Source organism: Rattus norvegicus, chromosome 8 (genome assembly GCF_021556685.1).
Source record: "Rattus norvegicus strain SHRSP/BbbUtx chromosome 8, alternate assembly SHRSP_T2T, whole genome shotgun sequence".
Taxonomy (NCBI): domain Eukaryota; kingdom Metazoa; phylum Chordata; class Mammalia; order Rodentia; family Muridae; genus Rattus; species Rattus norvegicus.
This window is the reverse complement of record NC_141541.1, coordinates 39,898,393-39,908,513: the sequence shown is the minus strand read 5'-3', so window position 1 is coordinate 39,908,513 and position 10,121 is coordinate 39,898,393. Positions and strand designations below refer to the sequence as shown.

At 44.7% G+C, this 10,121-nt stretch overlaps 1 protein-coding gene across 1 annotated transcript; it reads right to left on the bottom strand.

The window, feature by feature from the left end:
- Window positions 1–549: 549 nt before the first annotated feature.
- On the bottom strand, window positions 550–10,032 carry Rpusd4 (RNA pseudouridine synthase D4). The gene is made up of 7 exons (NM_001025284.1): window positions 9,837–10,032; window positions 9,305–9,470; window positions 7,146–7,347; window positions 4,682–4,775; window positions 4,459–4,603; window positions 2,954–3,051; window positions 550–1,449 (listed from the first exon to the last, which is right to left on the bottom strand). Exons 1-7 carry the CDS (start codon window positions 10,023–10,025, stop codon window positions 1,210–1,212), a joined length of 1,134 nt encoding a protein of 377 aa, NP_001020455.1. The 5' UTR covers window positions 10,026–10,032; the 3' UTR covers window positions 550–1,209.
- Between the last annotated feature and the right edge of the window lie 89 nt (window positions 10,033–10,121).

Sequence of the window (10,121 nt, the reverse complement as noted above, 5' to 3'; positions counted from 1 at the left end):
TCCCAGCTGATACATGTTACAATACAATGCCTATTCTTAAGGTTCAGGGACCACTGTAGAACATGGGGAGGAAAGACTGTAAAGACAAGAGGGCCAGGGAGTTTGCTGTGAGATCATGTCTCTTAGAAATGTCAGAAGCTACAGCCACGAAGCCTTACCACCATGGCTGCCAAGTATGACCTGAACAAGGATGACACCAACGGACAGGCTAATGTGGAAGGGAGGAAGCTCATGAGGCCTTAACCCAACCCAGAGAACAACAGGCAACTAAACAATTCTGAGAGGGGGAGGAAAGAACATGTCAGCTGGTTATCCGATACCAAACGGTCAGCCCTGAGAACATATATACAAGTAACAGACTTAGCAGGCTGCATTTATGCATTTAGGAATGCACACAGAAAAACAGACATAGACACACAGACAAACCAATTAAAGAAAAAGAGGCCATAAATATTAAGGACTGGGAGGAAGGGCAGAGTAAATGGGAGGGTCTGGAGGGAAAAGGGAATGATGTAAGTAGAATCTCAAAAAAAAAAAAAATTAAAAACATATATTTCAAAATGTTTTTATTTAGATAGCAATAGATTGGGAGATTTCGCAGAAATATCTGGATTTCCTGGTTCTCTAAAAGAAAATAGTAAACTTGCCCACAGGGCAACAATCAACTGGTGCTAATAACCCTTAGACAGCTTGAGTTTGGTCTGTTGTCCGCTGCCTTCCACCCTGCCAGCTTCACTCACTTATGTTAGCTGCCTGTCACTTACCTCACCCCAACAACCCTTTCACAGGCTCACTGCTGGGGCAGTACAGCACCCACACTCTAGTGGACAAAACCCCTGGGCCCTCGATGCATGTTTATCCAAGACATCTTTCCAACGGAGCACTCCTGATAGCTCAGCTTTCCTTCCTGTTGGATGAAGACAAGTCCTAAGCAGATCCATCCTTTGGTTCTCCTTTACTGGTTCAGTCTGCTGCCTCCTAGGCTCTCCTCCATCTTGACAAAGTGACCTATGGAGGAGACTCCAGCAGGCTTTCCCACATTACAGCCCGACTGCCATAAATAAGACTTCGTTCTCCATTACAGTCCTGAAGTGGCCAAGTTTTTCCAACTTACCCCACCCGGCTCTTGTCATCTGTTCTAAGTGAGAAGTTAGCAGAATCCATGAAATAAATACAGCAGAGCTCTGGGGCCAAACTGCCCAACAGTCTTCACCGTGCTTCCACATGCCTGGCCTCATGGCTTCTGCTTTGATCCTCATTTGGCATATCTAAACCCAGACGACGCAGGGAACGTGCAAAGAAGTGAGGAAGCTTGCAGGCCAGGAGGAGTTCCTCTGTCCTGGAGCCCAGAGCAGGCAGGATGAGCTGCCTGGCATGCAGATGAAGAGGGATGTAGCGGGCCTTTGACTGTTGTAGCCCCAGCTTCTTCAGTGTGCCAGCAGAAAGTTTCTACATAGAGCAAAGTCAAGGCCTTATGAGCATATACAACAACTGCCTGTCTGTAACTAGCAAAACACTAACCCCTGAAACACCCAGTAATGGCTACCCTGCTAGAAAGGGCTTAGAATAGAACCTAGGTAAGAAAAATTCAACCATACCAGAGAAACTTTTATTGATGAGTTTTCTGGCCTTTTAAGGAATAGGTGCTAATATCAACTAATAAGAAAATTCCACCATGGTCCTTTAGAGAGCATGAAAGGTAGCTTTTACCTTACTACAGGTTCCCAACAATATCTATGGTTCTGACAACATATTCCCTGGTTCTCTGAAGGCAGTAACTACTCTGACACATTTAAAAGTTGGAAGTATGTTCCCATGTCTTGATACAGTATTTCTTTGTCATGACTTACTTGAGGGCTTTAACAAAAGAAAAGAATAGAAAGTAAATTTACCAAAACATGTGTTTGTTTTTTTTTTTAATTTTCTAAATGCTTTGAATAAACATTTCAGAAGCATCCAAAGATCACACTTATTGCTATTGTTAAGACAATTAAATGTAACACTTCTTGAGAGCCCTCAATTACTCTAAGGGCTGTCCTCCTCCTAAATGTGCTTATCTCTCCCTCTCTCTTGATGTCCCTGTTTATGTCTACAGTAAAACATTTGTTAATAAGTTCCAATGTTGCTTCAAAACAGAGGAAAGAAAGAAGTTCTTGCTGCATATGGTAGCCCATTCCTTTAATCCCAGCACCTGGGAGGTGGAGGTAGATGAATCTGTGGGAGTTCAAGGCCTATCAGGTCTATACGATGAGACCCTGTCTCAAAAAGACCAAGGGGGCTTAAGATTGTACACTGAGGGAAAGGCCATTCATTTGTTTATTATCTCAATAAATATTTTCTTCAAAACAACCATAAAAACCAAGGGTTGGGGGAGTTCCCTCTCTTATTTTGTTAAATAGGACAGTGAGTTAAACCACTGGTGGTTGGAAAGAGAAATGTCTGCCCACAGTCTTGGGCTTTGAACATTTGGTACATAATTTGGTGCTGTCATTTGGAGAGGTGCTAGGACCCTTCCTAATGCTGGAACCTTTAACACAGTTCCCCATGTTGTGGTGACCCCGACTATAAAATTATTTTTGTTGCTGTTTCATACTGTAATTGCTACTGAGTGATATCTCGGTTCCTAAGACCTTCAGAAATAATGTGTTTTCTGATGGTTGTGATGATCCACAGGTTGAGAACCGCTGTGCTAGAGGAAGTGTGTCACTGGGGACAGGCTTTGGGAGCTCAAGGCTTTGCCTTACTCTCAGTTTGCTCTCTTTCTGCCTCGTGCTTGCATTTGAGACACGAGCTCCGTCCACCATGCTGGCTACTTGATGCCATGTTTCCCTACCATGAGGTACCATCTTAGAACCTTTGGGACTAAGATGCCAAAATCAACTCTTTAGTGTATAAATTGCCTTGGTCATGGTGTTTTACCACAGTATCAGAAAGCTAATACAACCAGTATTACCTGAGGGGCCAACCTATTCCAGTCTGAGTATTTGTGATCACCGAGGATTGGGCAATCCAACCCAAAGGCCAGGTGAACTCGGAGCTGATGTTTTATTCCTTAGGAGAAAAAGGAGAGTAAGGAGAGAACATCTGTGAGGAGCAAGAGACACGAAGCTACTACTAACATCTGCTTCAAATCATAGTAAATCACTAGCAGCACCAATTACAATAAGGAATTATGGAGGAAATGATAAGCTGTGAAGTACCAGCAAGTTTAGGGAATAAACATACGTACTCTGGACAGCTATTATCATGACCTTACTGTCTACTACTCCCCCAACTTTTTAATAATTTTACTATATAGTTGTAAACTATTTGTCTCAGTCAGGGTTTCTATTCCTGCACAAACCTGACCAAGAAGCAAGTTGGCGGGGAAAGGGTTTATTCAGCTTACACTTCCACATTGCTGTTTTGTTCATCACCAAAGGAAGTCAGGACTGGAACTCAAGCAGGTCAGGAAGCAGGAGCTGATGCAGAGGCCATGGAGGGACGTTACTTACTGGCTTGCTTCCCCTGGCTTGCTCAGCCTGCTCTCTTATAGAACCCAGGACCAGCCCAGGGACGGCAGCACCCACAATGGTCTGGGCCCTCCCTCCTCAATCACTAGTTGGGAAAATGCCTTACAGCTGTGTCTCATGGAGGCATTTCCACAACTGAGGCTCCTTTCTCTGTGATAACTCCACTATTGTTTTTGCACATTTCTTCCTTTTTTCTTTTTCTTTTTCTTTTTTTTTCCAGTGCTCAGGATTGAACCAGGGGCCTTGTTTGGCAACCACCAACATTATCTATCATTAGAAATTTCCTATCTTCCCAAACTAAAACCATGAGCTAAAACAATGGCTACCTGTTTCTCCCCTCTGGCTCACCATCATTCTATTTTCTCTATAAATCTGCTACTCTAAGTACATCGTGTGAGAGCAATCATACAGAATCTGGCTTCTATGTCTAGCTTAATTCATTTAGCATAATGTTTTCAAGGTTCATCCATGTAGCATATGTCAAAATTTCATAATTCTTCTAAGTCTATATTAATTCTCCATTCGTCCCATCCTGGGCTACTACTAAGAACACGGGGATGAAATATCTGCCCTTATATACCCAGGAATAGAATTGCTGGATCAAATGGCCTTTTTTTTTTTTTTTAATTTAAGAAATGCTTCATAGGTTTTTAAATAAAGCTATTCAAATTGTGTTCTCTTGAAGCTTGGCAGAGCTTCCTATAATTCCAGGACTTGTGAGGCTGAGGCAGGAGGATCACGGTTTCAGGCCAGTGTAAGATACAAAATATTCTCCTACTTCCCACCATCATCCCCACAGAAACCCTAGTTTCAGATCTGCACGAGAAACACAGGGTCACACAAGTCAACCATACCCACAGCCTACACACAACAGCCTCAGAACAGGGAAGCTCAGAATAGGGAAGGATCCAGCACAAGGCCCCAGACGCAGCATGGTGGTTCTTACCAGTGACAGGCTGCAGCTCCACAAGGGCGGAGGACGGGGTGCTGCTCAGCACCTGGTACTGAGTTACCGCGACGTGTGCATCCCGGCTGGCCCGTACCTTTACCATTTTCCCATTGTCCATGCGGTAACTTGGACGTAGCGTCATCTGAAGCCAAACAGACCAAGATATGATTCCCAAGAAAGGGCAGAAACCCATTCATGCCTGAGGAGGCAGTGAACTCACCTTGTGGTGTTGCTGCTGCCCAGCCACTTCCTTCTCCATGATGGGGATATCCACAACTCCTGCCGAGGGCAAGGGAACACGCACAGTGATGGCCCTGAGGGTGACACACAGATTGCTGCTTTAGTCACAAAAGCCAGGTAGGGCTGCTGGGGGCTGTGGGCTTAGGACCTTTCTCAATGGACTATCTTTACTGCACTTTTCAGCTTCCTGTCTATGTGGAAGAGATTTAGAACAGGTCACTGAATTATGGCTGTAATTTCTCTGTATGTATGTATCATACATAAGTATGTATGACTTCAGCTTAGAAGTCTAAGCTCTAGCTCTCAGGCTAGGCACTTTATCGTGAAAATCATGTGGGGACCCCCCACACCCCTGCCATTACTCCAGTAGCTCTTAAATTTCATTGTGTGTTCCAGTTATTTATGGAACTTGCTATACTTTCATATGCGGATCAAACTCAGGGTCTCAGGCATGTTAGGTACCCTAGCTCTACATAAACCTTGAAAACTTTAAAAGACACAGTGCTAAACTGACAGATATCAGATATGAATGAGAACCACAGTGGATGGGTCATAGACACATAAGTTCTCCAAAAAAAGTATTATTTTTATTTCCGTATAGGTATATCTGTATCTATCATAGGAGTGCAGGTACTCACAGAGGCCAGAGGTGGGTAATGGATCCCTGGAAGCTGGAGTTCCCCATGGCCTTGAGCTGTCAACTATGGATGTTGGATACACACTCAGAATATCTGAAAGGGCAGCTAGTGGTCTTAACCCCTGCACATCTCTCCAGATGCCATTATCAATTTTTAAAGGGCTCCCTTGATTACAAAGTTTATGTGCAATTTCTGAAACAAAAATGATGACACTCAAAGCATAGAATACTACTATAAATCAAATGTTAAATCATAATCCAATAGGAAAATATCCAAGGAGAAATAATCTCTTCTCAGAAAGGGAAATTCAAACAGAAAATAAACACAAAAACCCTATCTAAGTGGCTTTAAAAAAATGCTTTGACTGTCATAGGGGGAGTGTGTACTCACCACTGCTGGTGAGGGGAAACTGACACAACGTTTTTGAAGAACGATTTTAAACATGAGGCTGGAGGGGTTGGGGATTTAGCTCAGTGGTAGAGCACTTGCCTAGGAAGCGCAAGGCCCTGGGTTCGGTCCCCAGCTCGGGGGGGGGGGGGGGGGGGGACAAAAAACATGAGGCTGGAGAGACAGCTCAGAGGGTAAGAGCACTGACTTCACTTTGAGAGGCTTTCAATGCCCAGCACTCATAGGGCAGCTCGCAACCATCTGTAAGTCCAGTGCCAGGGACCCAATGCCTTCTTCTGGCAAGCATGTGGTGCAAAGATCAAAACCCCACATACCCATGATATAAAAATAAATTTCAAAAGAATACTAAAAGAAATTTTTTAATATGCATACCATTCAAATCTGCAAGTCTTTTTTTTAAAGGAATATACTCTAAAAAACTGCTTTAGAACAGGGTATGGTGATGTACACCTGTGATTTGAGCACTAGGAAGATCAAAGTTCAAGTTCAGGTCAAAGTTCAAGGTCAGCCTGGGCTACATGAAACCTGTCTCAAAAAAACAAGTCAGTAGCTATTGAGATGGCTCAGCGGGTAAAAATACTTGCTGCTAAACCTGAAAATCTCAGTTTGATCCCTGGAACCTACATAATGGAAAGAGAGAACAGACTACATGTGTATTGGCAAGCATGTACCCAAGTATGACAGATGGACAGACAGACAGATGGACAGAGAAACACAAATAAATAAATGTTTAAAAAACAGTACTGGGTACAGTGATGCAGGCCTTTCTACCCAGCACTGGGGAGGAGGCAGAGGCAGGAATAGCTCTGGGAGTTCGAATCTATCCTGGTCTATGAAGCAAGTTCTGGGCCAACCAAAGTTATGAAGTAGGACTTTTTATCAAAACCAACCAAATAACTGAACAACCAATCAAACAAAAGGGGTTGAGGAGATGGCTCAGTGGGTAAAGTGCTTGGTGCACATGCATGGTGATGGGCTTGGTTGGAATCCTAGCATCCATGTAAAGCCAGTATACAACAGTTCACACCTGCAACCCCAGTGCTCAAGGGGATGGAGATTAGCCGATCCTAGAGGCTAGCTAGTTCATCAGTGAGTTTCAGGATCAGTGAGACACCCTATCTCAATAAACCAAAATAGGGAGTGACAGAAGAAAGAACCCTGACTTCCACATGTACACACACACACACACACACACACACACACACACACACACACACACTTGCGAGTGCGCGTGCGTGTGTGTGTGTGTGTGCACATAACCACTATTTTATCACTCAACATTTGAAGTACCAAGCTATCTCGTAGAAGTGCCTTCTATTAACAGTTCTGACGGATGGTGGACAGATAAAAGAGATGCCTGTCTTCATTCCACCCCTACTGACAATACGGGCCTCATACCAGTACTTCTTTTCCACCTGGCGGGTTCTAAACAGCTCCTGGACTTGATGTGCCATGTCCTTCTCCCAAGCCAAAACCATTACACCTGTGGTCTCTTTGTCCAGACGGTGGCACAGATGCAAAGGTTCTGCCTTGTGGCCATGAAGCATCTTTGCCAAGATGGGCAGAACATCACTGATGCAGAGCTGGACTCCAGGGCCACCTATGAAGGGAAGAGTCAGAGGCAGGAGTACTCTTGAGAGAACAATCTCTCAGGCTTGAGATAATCATCATCTTTCAGGCCATCCAGAGGCGGCCCCACTTGGGGATCCATCCCATATGCAGCCACCAAACCCAGTCACTATTGTTGATGCCAAGAAGTCCTTGCTGACAGGAGCCTGATATAGCTGTCTCCTGAGAGGCTCTGCCTTAGTGATACAGATGAGGATGCTTGCAGCTAACCACAGGATTGAACATGGGGACCCCAATGGAGGAGTTAGGGGAAGGACTGAAGGAACTGAAGGGGTTTGCAACCCCAAAGGAGGAACAACAATATCAACCAACCAGACTCCCCAGAGCGCCCAGGAACTAAACCACAAATCAGAGAATACACATGGAGCGACCCATGGCTCCAGCTGTATATGTAGCAGAGGATGGTCTTATCTGACATCAATGAGAGGGGAGGCCTTTGGTCCTGTGAAGGCTTGATGCCCCACCATAGTGGAATAATAAGGTAACGAGGCGGGAGTGGGTGGGTGGGGGAGCTGGGGGAGGGTGTGGGATAGAGGGTTTATGGAGGTGAAAGCAGGAAGGAGGATAACATTTGAAATGCAAATAAATAAAATAACCAATAAAAATAAAAAAAATCATCTTTTAATCTTGACAGAATAAACAATTGTCTTCATTTCCTAGAATTGTGCTATGAACACATGGTGAGGACTACTAATATTAATAGGCCCAGAGATCTCAGCTATAAAATGAAATGCAAGCCAACCATTTCCAGACTACAAATTCAGAACTTGTATTTTAACGAGCACCCCAAGGGCTCTCAGGTAATAAATCTGTGAAACATGGTGGCTTTCTCTTCAGATACTGTGGGACTGTTCTCCACCGAAGCCTTCCATTAAAGACAGGCTAAGAAGATGGGCTCTAGCTGGGTGATGGTGGTCCATGCCTTTGATCCTACAACTTGGAAGGGAAAGACAGGGGGATCTCTGAAAGTTCAAAGCCTACAGAGCTCGGTACAGGACAGCCAGGGCTACACAAAGACCCTGTCTCAAAACAAAACAAAACAAAACAAAACAAAACAAAACAAAACAAAACATAAAATAAAAAAAGATGGCGAGCTAAGATCAGACATCCCTGAGTTTTACTATCTGTACTCACTGCCTGTCCTTTCTAGCTTTGCTACCTATAAAATATAAATATCTAAAACAAATTAACCTCAACAACTCAAAACCTAAGCAGAGAATAGCAAGGCAAGAACCCGTTAGGAAATCCAAGAGTAACTGCCACCAAAGGAGTGATTTATTCCAACTAAAAAAAAAAAATTATTTTTGCTAAAATATTTACTTTCCTCCTGCAAATCTCTAACGAAAGTATTTTTCCCTATCAACTCTGACTCGCTTCAGCTGTCCCCCATCAGTACATCAGGACATTTATTAAGTTCCAGCCACTCTGGGGTGCCATGTTAGGTAGAGTGTAACACACAAATACACACCATTCCATTGCCCCAGCCCTGTGTATTATTTCCTCTTTCCCAGTTTTGTTTGTTCTTGTTCCTCTACCTCTCTCATTCTGAAATGAGGTTTTGCTGTTGCTGAGACTGATCAGAACACCGGATCCTCCCCTAGACCTGGGATGACAGTTGTACACTGGCTCCCAGCTCGCTCGCTCTTTCTTTTTTTCATTTTGATGGAAAATAACCGTTAGACTGCTAGCAAACAACTTTTGGTATTTCTCTGCACCAATCCCTGTGGGAGGCTGCATACAGCTCACTGTCCGATATTTGGATGTGGAAACTAGGCACTGGTTTGTGTTACTAGTAGTCACATACATGGGAATAATAAGGTTTAATTAGCTTGAATTCAAGAGTGTCTCATAAATAAGGCTTCAGAGGTGATCCTGGATGGAAAAGGAGGCAGCAGCAATTTCCTCTCCTTTGCCCACATGGTTCTTACCATGGACAGGGAGACCATAGGGTTTATTAATGACCACAAGGTCTTTGTCCTGGTGGAGAATCCTTCGGCTCAGTTCCTTAGCAAGCACATTGGGGTGAACACGCTGTAGCTGCTGTGTGAATCTCACTAGCTCCTGCACCCGCCGCTGAACGGGGTTGGTGGGCACCTAAGGAGAGAGAAGGGTGGAAAAAGCTGAAAGAAGAACTGGAGCGCTGGGAACGGCCTTAAGTGAGATTTAGTGCGGGGAATGACTGTGTTGTAGAATTGGACTCACGTTTCCTTTGGGACCATACACAGTCATCTGTCTCACCTGCATACCCACGCGGAGTTTGGGTCTGTGTCGGGCAGTAGCAAAAGTGCCCACAAAGACATTGTACCAGTACTGCCCTTTTCTCTCAGCGGTATTCAAACTTTCACACTGAACAGTCTCAACACTGATTTACTTGCTGTTACAGGACCTGCCTATCAAACCCCAAACCTGGGAAAGCCGCGAGAGCACTGCCTCTTGGGAGCAGAGTCTCTCCAGACTCACCCGCATTTCCTTCGTCTTTTGCTCTTGTTTCTGAGCTCGGAGCTTCTCCGCCAGTCTCTGAGCATTCAGGGGCCTGGAGGAAGTAGCTCTGGAACAAAACGACCTGGAGCTGGGAGTGAACAATTTCCCGGTACGCGAACTCATACTCAGGACCTGGAGACCAGGGGAACCCAACAAGGGCGCGGCCATCTTGCGGAGGGCGGGGCGGGACAGCGCCAGCCGAAGGAAAGAGAGGAGAGGGGAGGGAGGGAGATGGGTGGTTCTGTTGATCACGTGGGTAGATAG

Excerpts from the sequence above, each read along its gene's own strand:
- Rpusd4 (NM_001025284.1), bottom strand. The coding sequence starts at position 10,025 with ATGGCCGCGCCCTTGTTGGGTTCCCCTGGTCTCCAGGTCCTGAGTATG. Across the intron at positions 4,776-7,145 it reads CAGGTGGAAAAGAAGTACTG|GGCCATCACTGTGCGTGTTC; the intron begins GTATGAGGCCCG and ends TGTCACCCTCAG. Across the intron at positions 1,450-2,953 it reads GGAATAGGTTGGCCCCTCAG|AAACTTTCTGCTGGCACACT; the intron begins GTAATACTGGTT and ends TGCTCTATGTAG.